The following is a 19,473-nucleotide window of genomic DNA, read 5'->3' on the forward strand; positions in this document are numbered from 1 at the left end:
GAGAAATGAAACTACTCCTCTCAGGGTTACCCCTTCCCAACAGAAAACTCCAGGCCTCTAGAACAGCAGGTGAACAGGTGTCTATAATGAGGAGCAGGAACAGGGCCAGAGGGTTCCTGGGCTTCGGAGTGGGTCTCCTGCAGAGCTTGAATGATTCAAACCCGGGGGCGTGGGGTATAATTTTTTTAGAACAAAAGGGGTGCACATGTGTGTATGTGCACCCTCAATACACTCCCCTGCCTTGAATTTGTCTCCCTGCAACCTGTCCCCTCAGGTGCCTTTCTCCTCAGCTAAACTCTGATACCAATTATGAGATCAGCTGGGAGAAAAAGACCTGGGGGAAGAGGCTAGGGGAGATATGCTATAGGTATGGGGAGCGTTCAACTCCCCTACCCTGCACACTTCTTTTGCTTTAAAAGCCAGGCCACCTCATTTGATATGTGATTGGTGTAGACCAAGGATATTGAACCTCTTTAACCTGAGGGCTGAATTCAGTTCTGCAGATGTTCTTGGCTGCATTCCAGTGGTGGGCGGGGCTGAAGGCAAAAGGGGCGGGGCCAAAAATACCAGAATATTTTAGCCTCAGGAGAAGCATTTCAATTTCACAGATTGGGGGAAAACACCATGCAGATGCTGGGAAACCACGAAACAATCGGTGCTCAGGGAAAAAGGGGTGAGGCCAATTGGCAAGCCCCGGAGGGAAGGACTGGGATTTGGCCCATCTGCCTGAGGTTCAACACCCCTGTAATTTTGGGTAAATGGGGCTATTTATGGCTTCCATTTTATGCAGATGGCGACTTAGGTAAATAGCAGAGCCACCATTTTTATGCAAAATGGCGGCTTGCGGACAAGCGGGGATCTCTGTGCTTGGCTAACTTGGTGTGCCCTGAGTCGGGTAAGTGCAGGGATCTGCGGACTGGAGTCCAGGGGGCCGAGCTGGCGAGAAATCACCAAGCCTCAAGCCCCAACCAGACTCTTGTGACATCCCTAAAGAAGAACCCACATTGTCCAGCCAATCCAAGCAGCCTACACTTATACATGCGACTGACGTGACAGTAGGAAGCAGTTCACACCTCCTTCATACAGCTTCTGTCCAATAACTAGGGAGCCTTGGTAGCCAGCCACTGTTTGTGGTCACCACCGGCTCAGTCCCTCTCCTGAGTTCTCTGGCATGCACAAAGGACATGGGAAAGACAAGGTGTGGTTTTTGAACACAAGAAGCCACCTGGTATCAGACTGTTTGTCCATCTAGCTAGCATTGTCTATCCTTACTGACGGTGGTGGCTCTCCAGGTCTGAGGCAGATGTTTGTTACATCATCTGCTACCTGATCCTTTCCACATGCAAAGCATGCACTCTATAACTGAGCGATGGTTCCTCCAAAGCGCAGTATAAAGTTACAGACAAACCTTGAACTGAGAGCCTGGAACTTTAAAATTGTGCATAGTGTGGAGAAAGTAGATAGGGAGACATCCAATCCAGAATTTTGTTCACAATCTGCTGCCTGTAGAAAACCCACAAGTAGGAAATGAGTGCGACAGCACCCCCCTGGTCATGTTCTCCAGCAACTGGTGTACATAGGCACACTGTGTCTGATACTGGAAGTGTCATATAGCCATCAGGACTAGTAGTCATTGTTAATTTTATCCTGCATAAATGTGGCTAATACCCTTTTAAAGCCATCCAAATTGGTGGCCATCACTACATCTTGTGGTAACGAATTCCATAGTTTAACTATGGAAGAAGTGAGGCCAACGGAAGAAATGCTTCTTTTTATCTGTCCTGAATCAACTTCATGGGATGACCTCTAGTATTATGGGAGAGGGAAAAAAATGTCTCCCTCTCCACTTTCTCGGCACCATGCATAATTTTGTACACCTCTATTGTGTCTCCCCTTACTCACAATTTTTCTAAGCTAAACAGTCCCAGAGGGTGTAACCTTTCCCCATAAGGGAGTTGCTCCAGCCCCTTTATCATTTGGGTTGTCTTATTCTGCACCTTTTCCAATTCTACAATATCCTTTCTTAGGTGCTGTGACAAGAACTGTACACAGGATTCTAAGTATGGCTGCACAATAGATTTGTATAAGGGCAGTATGATATTGGCAGTTTTACACATCTGCATCCCACTTGCATGATTCATCTTCTGTAAGCAAGCAATGGGTGGGTCACAAGTGTGGGACCAATCACATGCAACATTCTGTGTGCAACAGGGAGCACATCATATTAACACAAGCGCCTCAGCTACTGGGTGGCATAGAAATGCAATAAACAAACAAGATGCACTCCCAGGCACCCCACTGAGTAGAGCCTGCAACCAGAGGTGCTTGAATTAATACAATCTTGGCTTTCTTCTTATCTTTTTTTGGTGAAGAAATGCAATTTTGTTTATGAATTCAGCACTGAATCCTCATATGAAATAAGCCCTGTTCCAAAATAAGTATTCTATTTTGCATTTCTCTTTTATTTTTTTCTTCTTTTGCTGTGGCTTATTTTTTCTTCCCTCCTCTTCTCACATATTGCAATCTCTTTTAGCTGTGGCTGTTTAGGGCAATTCCATCACCACAAAATTTATGCAAGAAGACCATCCATGGTGGGGGAATGCTTCGATGTCAGCTGCATCAAGCTGGAGATCGATTCCCCCTTCCCTCCCTTTTGATTGCTAGGACAAGAACAGTTTGAGCAGATGATAATTGTAAAGTGATAGCTCTCTAATTTACTGGGAAGGTGGGAATTCAGCAGAGTCTTTGGAATTTCGCAGTGCTCTGGGTGAAATGAGCCGGAAGAATTATTCTCAGGCAAATGTGTACCGCACTGTCTGTGACACCCCACCCCACCAACCATCTTGTTGCCTGGAATCTTAGCTTCTGGTTAAGGCAAAGTATGTTTCTAGCTGATACTAGAAAGTTTGAAAGTTCGGTGCCCCCAATTCCCTGGTGCTCACAGCACCTGTGCACTGGATGTTATATTTGAATAAAGACCCATATGGTGGATGGTAAATTTTAAAACCAAATAAATCGGGGACCTTTACACATAAAACCCAGCGTGCTTAACCCCAATTCATGTCATCATTACTTATCACAATGGAGTGGGAGGACAGATGGGCGACTGCATGATACAAGGATGTAATTAATGTAGGGCTCTATTCAAATGTGATATTCATCACGTGTGGTCTTCTGGGTGGTGTAGGGCAGGATAGGCTCAACCCCGATCCCCCGTTGCATAAAGATTCTACACAAATAGAGCCACATTTGCATACAGCTATAAGATGATGTCATGATTATGATGTGGTTGACTAATGATTTTTTCAAAATGTTCTTGCGACATCACAATTCTAGGTCAGCAAAAGAAACAAGCTCCGTCAGCTCCCAAACCCTTTTCTTTTTCTTGTCCTTTTTTAAAAGAAGAAAGCTGAAATTCTGGGACTATTTTATGCTATATCCAGTAACAATTACTGCTGTTGCATAGATACTAATATGCACAATTGTTGCCAATATCATATATGGATCCCCAACAAAAACCACCAAGGAAAGAGGTTCTGCAGCACTTCTGGGCAGCTAATTGCATTGGTGAACTTCTCCTATATGGTTCAATATGGAGAAAGCTAGGCACACTTAGATCACATTTAGACCAATAGGATTAAAGGAACCCCTGTTTTCTTGGGTTATGTCCACGGATGTAGAGATTGTGTAAAATCTGTTCTGTCTATGTTTTGAGGATTGTCAGGCATCTTTCATTCTGTCATCCACCCATCGACAGAATCGGATGGTTTTTTGGTTCTGAATTTGCACAGATGCAAATTTGCACAAATTTGCATGTGCAAAAATGCACAAATCCCCCCTGCTCATTTTCACGCTATAGCCTATGGGGGAAATGCACTTTTTTGGCCAGTTTTTAAAAATGTTTTGAGTATTTTTCTATGATGAAATTTGCGCAAAATTCCCAAAGGTTAGAAAACTGGTCCACAAGTCTGCAGAATCTGCCCAAATGGGGAAAAGCCAGTCTGCTGCAGAATCCATGGGGTGGATTCATAAAAATCCAAACTCATTTGGTTCTGTTGCGGATTTCTCCAACATCCCTAATAACGTCCACTGTTTTCTTAATATTTGACCTAAGTTTACATTCCTGTATATTTAAGAACTGTCTTGTTAGATCAGACTAATATCAGTCTAATCCAGGACTCTGCATCCAACCCCAATCAGCCATTTGACTGTATATCCCTAGTTATTCATATTTATGAATAATTTAAATTATCATAGATAATTTATGAATAAGATAGAAATTACTAGTTCCCAAACATATCATTGGGGGACCCCATTTCTTACTTTCCTCCATTGTGAGAACTGTGCATTTATTCCTGGCCTCCACTTCCTGTTCTTTGACCAGTTACCAGTTCATAACAGGACTTCTCCTCTTATCCCATGACTACGAAGTTTACTCAGGAGATTTGAGGGACTTTGTCAAAAGTTTTTGAAAATCCAAGTACACAATATCACCACCAGAACACACACTTGTTAATACCTCAAAGAACTCTAAAAAGTTGGTGAGGCAGGACTTCACTTTGTGGAAGCCATGCTGAGATTCTTCTTCAGCAAGAGATGTTCTTCAGTATGCCAGATAATTTTATTTTTAATGATTTCCACCAATTTACCCAGCACAGATGTTAAGCTAACTGGCCTATAGTTCCCTGGATCTTTTATTAAAGATCTGCATTAATTTTGCTATATTCTAATCCTCTAATATGGAGACACGTTTTAGGGATAAGTTGCAGTTTGTTAGAAGATCAGCAATTTCACATCTGAGTTCCTTAATAGCTCTTGGGTGAATGTTCTCCAGACCAAGTGATTTGTTAATTTTAATTTGTTGGTCCTAGAACTTCAGCTCTTGTCACCTCTATTTGTTCCAGTTCTTCCGCTTCCTCCCTGAAAAAGTAGATTCAGGCATGCGTATCTGTCTTGCCTCTTCTGTAGTTGACAGAGGCAAAGAATTCATACAGCTTCCCTGCAATCTCCCTAACTTCTAATATACCTTTCACTCCTTTGTCATCTTAACAGTCCAATGGCCTTTCCTTTGGTTTCCTGCTTCTGATGTATTTGGAGACTTTTTTTTTAACCACTGAGCTATTTCCTTCACCCATTTTAGGCAGGCCTACTGTATACGAAATAGTTGTACAGAAAAGAAGAGTCTCAGCAAACACAGTTTTTCTCACCCCTACATGATGGGCTGCATTGACTAAAATTCCATTTACAGTGCTACCAACTGAACACCGAAGGCAGAACTGCTATCCAGGGCAGGCATAGCTGGGCATCTGCTAAGGGCTCACACCTGAACAGAAGCCCACTGTCAAGAGCCCCCTGGACTTGCTCCTCCTCTTCATCACTCCAACCTGCTTGTTCACCTCCCTCTTGCTCTGGCCTAGACAACAATGGTGGTTAGAAGGAGGAGCGGCAGATGCCATGGCCTCTTTGCTCACTGACTCTTTGCCTGCCAAGCAAGCAAGCGGTAGCAAGGATGAGAAAGAGGGTGAGGAGCCACAGCAACTGGTGACAATGGTGGACTCACTGAGGGAGGGGGCCCACTGAGGGTGACTTGCCCAAGGGCCCTCAAAAACCAGGAGCCAGCAATGACCTAAGCCTTTGGGCTGTCCCAGCTTTTATACACAATTGGAACCATTTGTGTGGAAACCGCATGCCTCTTTGACAGCCACCAGATCCCTTAAGGAATGGCTGTCCCTCGTACCTCTGGGACTTGTGAGTGTGGCCTCAGTTGCTTTCCCTCCATCTCCACAGTGGGTGTCATCAAACGGAAGGCACTGGTCTCCTGTTCCAGCTACCACCTCTGAATTCTTCACCACATCCTTCACCACAGTGGTTGACTTGATTTTAAAGATGCGGCGGCTGCTGGTGTCGGACAGGTAGATGGATCCACTAATAGGGTCTGTTGTCAGATAATACTTATGAGCAGGGCTGTGACTGCAAAAAGGAAGAAGGCAGAATAAGTCCATTGTTTCTAACAAAGTTTTACACCCGCCATCAGGAATCATGTTGTGGATATGGTAGTATCACAGCACCATCAAGCCAGCAGGCTCTCAGAAGCTAAGAGAAAGAGGCACGGCAGTGGAGAGATCTGAGGAGCAGGAAGGACTTTAAACACCAGATTCCCCTGTTCCTGCTTGGCTGCTTTATCCGTAATATAGAGAGGCAGGCTGGATATAGGAACAGCTGGAGAGCGCACCCGCAGTGACAGCTTCATCTGGTGTGCCCAGGAAAAGCCAAAAAGCCAGCCCAAGAAACTAAAGAGACTTCGTAAAGCCATGGAGCAGGTAGGGTCTTAAACACCTGATTCCTCTACTCCTTGTTAGCTGCTGTGTTGGAGATGTAGAGAGCTGGGCCAGGGAAAGCAGCGGTTGCCAGCTAGAGACTCCACCCTAGTGAGTGCCATAAGCCAGCTTCTGGGGGTGGGTGGATATCTAGACAGCCCGCTGTGCAGTGGATAAGCTAGGAAGTTAGCACAAGTGAAGAGAGAGATGCAGCCCCTAGGAGGGCTGAGAAGCAAGTAAGATTTTAAACGCTGGATTCCCCTGCTCCTTGATAGCTGCCGCATCAGAGACGCCATGAGCTTGGCCTGCGAGAGGAACAAGTGCCTGCGAGAGTCCACCCCCAGTGATCGCACCATCTGACTTTGAACTGATTTCCAGGGGTGGGTTGCCCCTTTGGGGGGTCACTACTTTAGGGACTGGAATGAGTGTGAGAGCTACCCCTCTGACAGAGAGAGGGAAGGAGGGTATCTATTAGAATCTCCTATCAAGGGTTGTTGATTCTGTTGACTGGCCACATGAGAGGCAGTTATGCTGGGTGTAGTGGTTGGAAACTCCCTCCAGCATGCATGTGGGTGGCCTTATCCTTAGGGTGAGATTCTTATTATTGATGTAAGTGTGGGTTGATTAACCTCGGAAACTGAGGGTGGTAAGGGTTTTATTAACAGCCTAAGGACGCAATCCTATGGCTGCTAGTCAGGGGCTAGATGGCCATAGGATAAGTCGCTTCCCTGAGAACCGACCTTCACCACTCCTGCACTGCCTTGTAGGCAGTGTGGAACGGCCCTGCACTTGGAAGAGGTGCACGGAGCAGTGAAAATGGAGTGTTCCTGGGGGTGTGCCGGGGCGGGGAAGTCAGAAATCCAGTACAACACATCCAACGTGTTGTCTGGGCGCCACTTCCCTCGCTTTGACTTCCCGTGGCTAGACAGCCGAAATCAAAGAATCATAGAATAGTAGGGTTGGAAGGGGCCTATAAGACCATTGAGCCCAACCCCCTGCTCAATGCAGGAATCCAGGTCAGAGCATCCCTGACAGATGGCTGTCCAGTCTCGTCTTGAATGCCTCCAGTGTGGGAGAGCCCACCACCTCCCTAGGGAATGGGTTCCATTGTCGTATTGCTCTAGCAGTTAGGACGTTTTTCCTGATGTTCAGCCGGAATCTGGCTTCCTGTCACTTGAGCCCATGATTCCGTATCCTGCATTCTGGGATGACCAAGAAGAGATCCTGGCCTTCCTCTCGGTGACAACCTTTCAAGTACTTGAAGAGCGCTATCCTATCTCCCCTCAGTCTCCTCTTAAGGCTAAACATGCCCAGTTTTTTCAGTCTCTCCTTGGGGCTTTGTTTCCAGTCCCCTGATCATCTTTGTTGCCCTCCTCTGAACCTTCTCCAGCTTGTCTGCATCCTTCTTAAAGCGTGGTGCCCAGAACTGGACACAGTACTCCAGATGAGGCCTAACCAGTGCTGAGTAGAGGGGAACTAGTACTTCCTGGGATTTGGAAGCTATGCTTCTATTAATGCAGCCCAAATGAGCATTTACCTTTTTTGCAGCCACATCACATTGTTGGCTCATATTCAGCTTGTGATCTATAACAATTCCAAGATCCTTCTCGCTGGCAGTGTTGTTGAGCCAAGTGTCCCCCATCTTGTAACTGTGCATTTGGTTTCTTTTTCCTAGGTGCAGAACCTGGCATTTATCCCTATTAAATTTCATTCTGTTGTTTTCAGCCCAGTGCTCCAGTCTATCAAGATCACTTTGAATTTTGTTTCTGTCTTCCAAGGTATTAGCTATCCCACCCAATTTTGTGTCATTTGTCTAGCTGCAAATGCAGGGCGGATGAAGTGTGGAGGGGATGATCCCCTGTGCGCTTCTCCTACCCTGCATTGGATAGGTGGTCACCTCCAAGTTCGGAGGCATCCACTTATCCTGGTAGGATTGCTCCCTAAGTGTCTTAGCAGGGACTTTTAACGACATATCCAGGGGAAGTTGCGTGTGATAAATAAGAGAGCGGTGGAGGGAGGGTTCAATGCTGCAGAGCTTCCCGACTTTGAGAGGTAGAGTGCTGGGTTCACCCAGCAGAGTGGCTTAATATGTCAAAGTACACTTCAGCCCCTCTCAAGGAACAGTTTGGGAGTCACTCATCTGGCTGGTGTCTCACACTGCTCACACGGGTCTCCGGTGGGAGCTCATGTCATGTCTACTGCCATAAAAAGTAATTTTACTTATCCTCACAGTTTTCTCTCACCTTTCTTTTAAACACCTTGGATTTTCCAATCCTTAAAACATTTTTAAAAACCCTGTGTGTTGAATTCTTCATTTGAATTAACACCTCCTTTATGGGCAGGCTGGGGCGGGGGCGGGGGGAGACCTTTCTGATGTATCCCAGAATATCCCCTGTGATTTACCCTATTAAAGGCCGAATAGATTCCATCTGCACAAGATGACACTGATTCTTGCTAAATAAAATACTCTGACCTTCAGCAACTCAGCTTGGCAGTTTGGGCTCCATCTGTATTCCTTCCCAATGACAGCAAACTGGCAGGGTATTATTTCATTTACTTGCCCGTCACTCAACCTGAGCAAGTGGCATCCACTTTCAGGGGGGTGGGAGGTGCCCTGTGGGAATCCACCATCCATTTTTATCAGGCCCCAGCATTAGCTGCTGTCTTCAGCAAGGCTAGGCCGAATGTCAGTCAGTTGTTGAGGCACTCATAATCACTGGAGGTGGGCAGGCGAGACATTAATAACAACAGGCTGACATTCCCTAGCACCTTGTTTGCCTCAGGACTTCCAAACTACTTTTAGCTGAGCTTCTCTCTTCAAATTGGAGAAGGCCACGGCGGTGATTTACACACCCATAATTGGACAATGTGACCCCTCTATCCACATTCAATGGGAAGAGGGAGGGTCACAGATGTTTGCAAGTCCCCTGCCAGCCTTCTAGAAAAGTGCCGAGTATTTTTTTTTTCTTACCTCAGAATGGTGATGGCCAACCTGTGGCCCATGGGCCAGATTTGGCTTCTGAGGCAATTTTACCTGATCCCTGGCTGCTCTACTAGATTTTAATCAAGGTATGATAGTTGCCTGTGAAACTCAGTGGAAATTGCTTCTCATCCTCTTCTGTTAGTGGAGGTGTTTGCTGGATTGAAAGATCTTCCACAAAACAGAAGGGCACAACTGGATGAAACTCAATGTTTTGAAGTTGTAAGAAATTGAGATATTCTGCACTTCAGTGTTATATATGGGGTCAATATATCTATATCTATCTATATCAGGTTAATAATAGGTACATAGCTATATGTAATGCTATGAAGAATGCATTTCCTTCACAATAAGGAAGCTCTTCTTGGTTGATGGTGCCTGACCACTCAGGAGAGGGTCAGTCTGGCACCAAAAACATTTCTAGTCTCCCACACAACCACTCTCAAGAGGACAGTGTGCCCCCTCTGAAAATATAGAAGTGGTCATCCCTGCCTTAGAAGGTGAAGGCTCACAAGACTAGTCTGACCTTTAAATATAGTGGACATCCAGGCCTCTAGGTGGTGCTATGGAGCCATCTACCAGGCTCCCCCACCATGGTCCGCTGCTGCTGCCCCACAACTTCCTCCTCACGCTGCTGTTGTTCCAACTCCCCCCAGCCCCGAACTAGAGCTTCATTCAAAATAATGCCTTTTATAGAGGACATCTAGGCCTCTAGGTGGTGCTATGGAAAATGATGCCCTGGATTGAGTGTGTAGTGCTATATTCATCCTAGCATGTTGTGCAATTTCCTGTACCCGCTGGGTGGATGGGATGGGATGGGGTAGACCTACTGCAGGAGGGAATGATCATGCCATGGATAGATGACCCATGTTTAGGCTTGTCAACAGCCACTTGGCTGATTGCCCGGGCTGAATGAAAAGTGCCTCTAAAAGTTTTGGTTCTTGGTTTTGGCGGCCCCCTGGGCAAGATGCTCTCAGTGGGACCCCCTCCCTGAGTAGGCCTCCCTCCTCCTCCTTGCTGCTGTTGGCACTGCCTATTCACTTGCCTCTTCCTCTGGATCCATCAGCACCACCTCCCAGAGGGAGAGAGGGAGAGAGAGAGGATAAGATCAGCAGAGATTGCTGCTCCTTCTCCTCAATCCTATCACTGCTTGATTGTTTGGAGAGGGCAAATGAACAGGTAGCAACAGCCAGGAGAAGGAACAGCAGGGTCAACAACTCCCAGGGATTGTCAGTGGCCCCCTCCTGACACGTGGGCCTCGGCAGGTGCCCAGCAATGCTGACCTGACAATGGCCCTGGCTAAATGACTAGAAATGGAAAGTTTCCTAAATTGGAGAAAGGTTTGTACTAAGGCTGAGCAAAATGATACCCCCCGCCTCCAGCCCCATTCACCACCCATACACAGGCACTGAATTTCGGTTGGGGCATTTCAGAGATTTTTTGAGGCGGGAACCAAATATTTTCAAAGGTTCATGGTAATGAGGGGACTCACCAGCAACCACAGGTCAGCAGTAGGTTTTTTAGGTGTGTGTGAGCATGCAGGCTGTTAATGGTATTTGTGGGCTAATAACTTTGGGCAACTTATTTGCAAAGCTCGCTACATTGCTGTTTCTTTCCATTTTGCTTTTCAACCAGAGGTGACTGAGGACTCCAGCACGGCTGCTGTGGCAATACAGATATTAAAGTGAAGGGTGTTGGTAAAATGTGGAAGAATATTGGAAACCAGCATATGCATATTTCATATATTTTATATATTCCCACACAGGACAAAATGGACACACGAGTTGCACAAGGAATCACTTTTTTTTTCTTTTTTAGCAACACCACAGCATTCTGTGAGCTGCAAAACAACCATTTTCCTTGATCAGAAGTGGTAAATTAAGGATGCATATCCAGTTCTTCTGCAAAAACCTAGTAAACAAATGCAGCATTTTGATACCCAAACAGATATCCAAAACTGAAAAGGCCACTGAAGTGCAGAAAGCATCCTACATGGAGATGCCCTTAATTAAAAGCATCTTCATTTGACAGGGTATGGTGAGGGCCTGTTTTATCTGTAATATATTAAACATGTACAGATGGCTCAACGGGCAAGGAAAAAGAGCGAGCGAGCATGCAACAAAGACAGAGAAAAGAAAGAGACAATTCTCCACTTGTTGGCTTACCTATGTCTGAAATCTTTATTTCTGACAGAAGAACAGGAACGCAGAAGGAAGACAAGAAGAAAGGAGGAGAGAGAGAGGGTTAGAAGGTGAGCTCCAAGTATTATTAGCAGGCTGAAAACTTGACAGTAACAACCGCACTGTACAAGGCAATAATAAATACAAGATTTAGGAAGCCTGAGACTGATACATTTCATGATGGAGATTACTTGTCAGCAAGCTGCTTTATAGGCTGCTGCCCATCACTGAAAAAGCTGTCTCCCAGGTGCCTTTAGAGTTGCCTGCACAGCTAAAGTGTAGTGTAGTGTGAACGTTATGGGGTACATTGTACCATTATTTCCTGTTCCTTTGGGATGATTTGCAGAGCCCTTCCACACATAGACAATGAATGTGTGGGGAGCCATTTGAGCCCAGTTTTTCTTCCCCACTGGCTTTGCAGGTGCCATTTCTCCCCCACAGCCTGGTTCTTTTAGCCCCATACTTTGGCAGGTGTGTGTGTGTGTGTGTGTGTGTGTGTGTCTGTATGGGGGACAGGGGGTGACCATCCCCCAAAAGGCCCATTTTTAGGGGTGGGGTAGGTAATCTTTTCATTCCACCTTCCACCCTTTCCCCCTCTATTTGGGGTAGGGCCTCTTCCAATCTGAAGGGTGTGAGTGTATGTGTGGGGCTTCCCCACACATACAACTGACTGGCCATCTGAAAATCTTCCTCTTGCTTCCCCTCTACCTAATTGAGGCCTTTTGAGGGGAGGCATTTCCCACTCTTCTCCCTGCTGCCCTGCCCACACCATGATTCTCCTGCCGAAGCTTCTCCTTCTGACCCATATTATGTCCCCTCCCCAAACTTTGTGGGATTTGAAAATACCCGTCCCATATCGTGCCATGGCAAATGGATCATCTGTATTGTTGGCCATCAGCAAAGTTGCGATTTTGCACTCTGCTGGGGGCTCATTCACGTGGACTGAAGAGTAACAGTAGCAGGAAGGCAGCCCTCAAAACAGGAACTACATCACTCAAGAAGTATTTCCTGTTGCAGGGCTTTGGACTGTCATCGCCTCAGTTCAAACGTGAAGACGGACTTCCAGTTCTGGGTTACGATTCAGAGTGCGAGTCACAGTGCCACTTCCAGGTTTTCAAGGGCCCTTGAGCAAGACACACTCAATGGGCTCTCCTCCCTCAGTGAATCTACTTTCTCACTGCCATTGTCACCAGCTGTGATGCCTCCTCCTCCTCTTTCTCGTCATTGCTTCCACTTTCTTGCTTGACAGGCAGAGAGCCAGTGAGCAAGGAGGCCGTGGCCTCTACTGCTCCTCCTTCTCACCACCATCATTGTCTGGGCCACAAACCACATCTTCAGGCAAGGGAGGGGCCAGGGTGGGTCCCCCTTCCAACAGCAGCTAGTCTACATGGACTTGCAGAATCAGTTAGGGATAGAATCATAGAATAGTAGGGTTGGAAGGGGCCTACAAGGCCATCGAGCCCAACCCCCTGCTCAATGCAGGAATCCAGGTCAGAGCATCGGATGGATGACAATTTTGTTTCAGTTTGGTTTTGGTAAGAATTTACTAAAATTCGCAACGTTCTCCAAACTCAAGACAAAAATAACTTGATTTTTTTTTTTTTAATGAAATGTGGGAGAAACCAAAACTGATAGATTTGTCCATCCAGGCTTACAGCTTTCAGAGCTTAGTTCTTAAAAGTCTGGGTTTGAATCCCTGTGTATTCTGTCACATTTGTGGCACTGAACTGGGGTTGCTACCTCTTTTTTTCTACAGGTTCCTCATCTTTAGCAGCTCTGTCGTAGGCTGGTAGACCATGGTCCTCTTCATGCTGGGAACAGCTGTACCTATTGAATTTGGTCAGTGCAGATGGATGAGAATTTTATTTCACTTTGTTTTTGATAAGAATTTGATAAGAATTATTAATATTCGCAAAGTTCTTCATATCTGGGAGAAAAAGAACTCGTGATTTGAAAAATTTGAATGCGGGAGAAAGCTAAATGGATGTGAAAGGTCCCAGGTTCCCTCCTTGACTTCTCCACTTAACATGAATCTCAGGTAACAGAGCTAGGAAGAATCCTCTGATTGAGGGTCGAACTACACATGGTGTCAACACACGTGTGATCGCATCTCCGTTTTTAAAAATTTTAATGGCAGCTGTGCCACAGGGTGCAAATCCAGTTGGGACCACAGTACTGCGCGGGGTGTGGGTGGAGGGATGAACTGAAGCCTTCCCTCTCCACACCATTTCCCCATTTTAAATACACCCAATACTGCTACTTGCCCCATGGGGCAATAGGGTTCAATGTGTGTGCAAGTGTGATTTCAACCAGGATTAGGGGGAAAAAGTTAAGCCCACTTCCCCTTATGTTGCTGTCACAATTGGATTTGTACCCACAGCTGATCTTACACTTAAACAAAAAAGAAAGAAACGTCCTATCATGGATCTCCTAATGCCACATCTCGTTGCACTCTGAGAACTTGGAGACGTACTGCCAGTGCGTGTAGATCAGCCTTCCCCAAACTTCATTCTATCAAATCAGACAATTGGTTCATCATCATCATTCATCTAGCTCATTTTTGTCTACACCAGCCTTACCCAATGTGGTGTGCTCCAGATCTGTTGGACTCCGGTCATGCCCAGTTTGGCATGATGGGAATTTGTTTGTTTATTTATTTACATTTCTATACTGCCCAATAGCTGAAGCTGTGTGTGCAGTCCAACACATCTGGAAAGAAACCCGTTGGGGAAAGCTGGTGCAGACAATAATGGGCTAGAGGAACCCACGGTCTGACTCATAGAATGACGTTCCCTATGTTCATGCATGGCCCCATAGTTTGGGCTCATGGAAATGATTCAGATGGCCTGTTTGCTCTGTGCAAAAAGGAACCCCAGGCTGAAAAGGCCGGAGGAGGGGCGAGGGAGAGAGAAGGAGAGAGACTGGCCTCATGAACAGAAGTTGTGTGAACTGGCCCACATAGTGAGCATTAAATGTTTTAGTGAAAAAACAGTTAGTACCATTGGTCAGTGTGTTCCTTTCTACTTTCTAGAAAGGCAATTTAGCAGCTGTAGCGTTGTGGGCAACAACAACGTCGTTTTATGTTTTACTGCGCGAGACTCACAAAGTGGCCACGGGAGAGAGCCGAACCAATGTTTAGGCTGTTTTCAGCATTCCTGAACAAGAGTTACAAAACCTTCCCTTGCTGCAATCTTTTTGAAACACCCGTTTTACAGCTGCCATTTCCCCTCTGGAACACCGACCCCCCCGATCTCCAATAAAGAAACCATACTGAATGCCATTCATCTCCAAGGGAACACGCTTTGAAAAGGCACAGATAAAAACCATTTGTGCCCAAAAAGCCACCGTTTCCCCAGATGGCTGTTAGCTGAGGCCAACCAGGCAGATGGCTTGTGGGCCTTTTACAGTTTCTTGATCCTTGGAAGTTAAGAATAAAAGCAGCAAAAGCAATGGCTGGAGCTGCTTTCATACCGGTGTGAATTTATAGTGTCTCTACAGGCAGGAATAAGGTTGTTCTTTTCAGGATCTAGGATAGGACTTGTCGGGGGGATCCTTAGGTTTGGCTACTTTGCCTGACAGTGGCTCTCAGGAGGATGCTGAGAGCCACAGGGGATGCCAAGGACTGAATCTGGGACCTTCTGCTTGCCAAGCATGTGGCCTCCCATTGGGCTATGGCCCCTCCTCCCCTGATCTTAACTAATTTAATTTAGGAAATCCATAGCAATACGCTATCTTGGAAAGCGGTGCTTTTAAGGGAATCAGTAGGGATGGGTGAGCTTCCTAAAGTCCTCTTTGGATTAACTTGGAATTTACCTGACTTTTTCTCTCCCCCACTCCTAAGAAATTGCAAGAATTCAAGCCATTGCTCTGAGCCAATCTGAGGGCTCATTTTAGGAGCCTTTCCCCTTCTCCCAAAAGAATGAATGGAACCATCTGTTCCTATGGAGACAGGAGGAAAACACTATGGGGTCCAAATTGAGGGTGACGGCTAAAAGCTAGCCCTGGATGGATAACCCACAGGGGGCTAGCTTTTAGTCCCCGCCTCTGGTTCCTCCCCACAAACATCTGTTTTTCTGCCTCCATAGGAACTAGTGCAGCCCTTCATTCCATTGGGAGAGGGAGGAAAAACACCATGGGAGCAAAATGGTGAGGTGGAGAAGGGGGCCCTGATCTCTGGTGAGGAGCAGGGGCTTGGGCCTCCCTCCCTGATTTTGCCCCTGCAGTGTTTTGGGTTTGTTTTACACGGCTGTGCAACTAATGCAGCTCCATTAGCTTGCATTGGGGCTGGGGGAAAGTGCTGTGGAACTTCCTTTCCTGGGCACTTGGATTTTGAATGCTCGGGGAAGGGCGTCCATGGGCAGGAAAGCGTGTGTCCAGCTTGGACTCAGGTCTTTTGAACTGCTTGGGTTTGGAGCTAAGCCCAGGCACACTCTCACATGATCTTTAGAAAGTGGGACCTTAGGACCCATGCTTGTGTCTCTGAGACAACTGTAGGAGTCAAAGGCAGATCTTTCTGGCAGCTTCTCCATGCTGCCACTTTACTTCTAATAGGGCATATGAGAAGCACAGGGACTCTAGGTAGCAGGTACCTTTTCCCCAGTTTTGATGGCAGAGGACTCAGCCTCAGATCCCTAAAGAGGCTTTCCATCCCCTCTAGAGCAAGAGGGAGGTGAACATCCCCCCTTGTCCTTACCTTGAAAGCTCTTGGAAATGCTCTCCCTGGCCTCACCCCATTCCACACTTCCTGCCTGATAGCCTGATAGCTTTGTGGCTCCAACTCTACAATTTCAGGTACCAGAAGGCTTCCTGATCTCCTAAGAAGAAAGACACACCCTGGCTGCCCTCAAGGATCTGGCTACTTCCACCTGCCTTGTCCCCACTGTCTCCATTAGTTAATAAATTCGTTAAGCTGTTGAGGATGCCCCTGGTGTATGGAGGGAGCCTGGTGTGAAATATTACCCCAGGTGACAGATTGGGGTGCGATGGGGGGTAACCTTGGTGTGAGGTGGGTTGCTGAAATAGTTTCCCGGATTTTTACAGCTTCCATTAAGGTCTGAAGCATTTTATTTAAAATATTTATTATCAGACTGGAATTCTCAGGTCACTCATAATGTAGCACATTTCTGCGCATCTGCTATTCCTTGTAGGAAAGCGATGATAAATCAAGGATAACAAATAACAAACCTCATCTCAAAAGCCTTCTTTTTCATGAAGCTCTGCTGAAGTGTGAAAGGCCTGGCTCTACTTTTTTGGGTGGGGCGGGGGGAAGTGCCCAGCACCACAGCCCATACTTTGCATGTAGAAGGTCCCAGGTTCAAGCCCTGGCACCTCCAGGTAAAAGGATTAGGTAGCAGGTGACGGGAAAAACCTCTGACACAGTTTCAGGAGAACTGTTTCCAATGATGGGAAAAGATGAGAAGTGTGGAATGCATGGTACTCCAGATGTAGATGGTCTGAAGTCCCATCAGCTCCAGCCAGTATAGCCAATGATGAGGAATTGATGAGAGTTGCAGTCCAAGCACATCTGGAGGGCCCCATGTCCCCCATCCCTGTGTTAGAGAGACAAATTGCCTGATGTGTTATATGGCAGCTTTCTACACACCTGAGTGTAACCTAAGAACTTTGATGGTGGTCATAGCCTAAGGGGTGTAACCATCTGGGTTTGGGATCCCACAGTTACACATTTCCCAGGTGAATGTTTCTCTCTCTCCAGGTCTGAAAACCTGGAGAGCCGCTGCCAGTCAATGAAGACAATACTGAGACGAGTGGACTGACTCGGTATGTAAGTCAGATTCCTATGTTCCTAAGCCTTTTGCTTCAAGGAGTCCCATTCAAAATGCTGTTCTGAGTTGCACATATAGTACTAAACTGAACATGGCCCTTGCTCAAACTGCCAAGGTCAGGCACCATAGAGATGCAGGGCTAGAGCGACCCCTCTATCTGTATCCACAGATTGAGCATCAAAGCCAATGGCAGTTCTCAGTTCAGTACTGGAAGCTCAGGCTGTGTGTCACTCTAGTCTTTTTCTCACCTCTATGCTTGGCATAACCCCTTAGTCCTCAACTGAAATGAAGCCTGTGTAACTGCGTTTGCTCACTTTCATCTGTTGTCACCCTTACTTCTCTCTCCCCTCCCACTTAAATTCAAATTCTAAATTCTTTAGGGGCAGGGTTTTATCTTTTGCTTACTGCATGAAGTATTATGTACATTGATGGCGCCATATACATACACTGAAAAATCAAGCATCTTCTGCCTGGTGTGGTTTCCTGGCTGTAGAATAATGCGCATGTGCATGTGTGTGTGTGTGTGTGTGTGTGTGTATGTGTGTGTGTGTGTGTGTGTGTATATATATATATATATATATATATATATATATATATATATATTATTCATTCTGTATATGGATGCAGGTAGTGCTATGTTTGCATTCTTGTTGTTCAGTCGTTAAGTCATGTCCGAATCTTCGTGACCCCATGGACCATAGCACACCAGGCCTCCCTGTCCTCCGCTCTCTCCCGGAGTGTGCTCAAGTCCATATTCATTGCATCGGTGATGCTATCTAGCCATCTCATCCTCTGCCATCCCCTTCTCCTTTTGCCTTCAATCTTTCCCAGCATCAGGGTCTTTTCCAGAGCGTTTTCTCTTCGCACTAGGTGGCCAAAATATTTGAGCTTCAGCTTCAGTATCTGTCCTTCCAATGAGCACTCAGGGTTGATTTCCTTTAGGATGGACTGATTTGACCTCCTTGCAGTCCAGCAGACTCGTAAGCGTCTTCTCCAGCACCACAGTTTGAAAGCATCAATTCTTCGGCGCTCAACCTTCCTTATAGTCCAAATCTCACAGCCATACGTTGCTACTGGGAAAACCATAGCTTTGATTAGACGGACCTTTGTCGGCAAGGTGATGTCTCTGCTTCTTACTATGCTGTCTAGGTTTGCCATAGCTTTCCTCCCAAGGAGCAAGCGTCTTTTAATTTCATGGCTACAGTCACCGTCTGCGGTGATCTTGGAGCCCAAGAAAATAAAATCTGTCACTGCTTCCATTTCTTCCCCTCCTATATGCCAGGAAGTGATGGGGCCAGATGCCATGATCTTCGTTTTTTTAATGCTGAGTTTCAAACCAGCTTTTGCACTCTCCTCTTTCACCCTCAACAAGAGGCTCTTGAGATCCTCTTCGCTTTCTGCCATTAGGGTGGTATCATCTGTGTATCTGAGGTTGTTGATAATTCTCCCGGCAATCTTAATTCTGACCTGTGATTCATCCAACCCGGCGTTTCTCATGATGTACTCTGCATATAAGTTAAATAAGCAGGGCGACAATATGCAGCCTTGTCATATTCCTTTCCCAATTTTGAACCAATCGGTTGTTCCATGTCTGGTTCTTACTGTTGCTTCTTGACCCTCATACAGGTTTCTCAGGAGACAGGTAAGGTCTCTTTCATCTCTTTTTTTGAAATTCTGAAAGAGACCCCCATCTCTTTCAGAATTTGCCACAGTTTGTTGTGATCCACACAATCAAAGGCTTTAGCATAGTCAATAAAGCAGAAATAGACGTTTTTCTGGAATTCTCTTGCTTTCTCCATGATCCAGCAAATGTTGGCGATTTGATCTCTAGTTCCTCTGCCTCTTCGAAACCCAGCTTGTACTTCCGGTAGTTCTCGGTTCACATGGTGCTGAAGCCTAGTTTGTAGGATTTTGAGCATAACCTTGCTGGCATGAGAAATGAGCACAGTTGTATGGTAGTTTGAACACTTTTTGGTATTGCCCTTCTTTGGAATTGGAATGTCAACTGACCTTTTCCAGTCTTGTGGCCACTGTTGAGTGTTCCAAATTTGTTGGCATATTGAGTGCAGCACTTTAACAGCATCATTTTTTAGGATTTTAAATAGCTCGGCTGGAATACTGTCATCTCTGCTAGCTTTGTTGTTAGTAATGCTTCCTAAGGCCCACTTGACTTCACTCTCGAGGATGTCCGGCTCAGGTTCAGTGACCGCACT

At 46.2% G+C, this 19,473-nt stretch overlaps 1 protein-coding gene across 1 annotated transcript in view; it reads right to left on the reverse strand.

The window, feature by feature from the left end:
- Positions 1 to 19,473, reverse strand: part of TENM4 (teneurin transmembrane protein 4) — a 352,941-nt gene that overhangs the window by 39,831 nt on the left and 293,637 nt on the right. The window contains exons 20-21 of the mRNA XM_084845392.1: positions 11,463 to 11,483; positions 5,738 to 5,970 (exon numbers count right to left, since the gene is read on the reverse strand). Of these exons, the coding sequence (XP_084701518.1) occupies positions 5,738 to 5,970; positions 11,463 to 11,483 (254 nt within the window). The remainder of the gene's footprint in view (positions 1 to 5,737; positions 5,971 to 11,462; positions 11,484 to 19,473) is intronic.

This window comes from Heloderma suspectum, chromosome 3 (assembly GCF_057233095.1).
Source record: "Heloderma suspectum isolate Gila_16-S chromosome 3, 16-S_ref, whole genome shotgun sequence".
NCBI lineage: Eukaryota > Metazoa > Chordata > Lepidosauria > Squamata > Helodermatidae > Heloderma > Heloderma suspectum.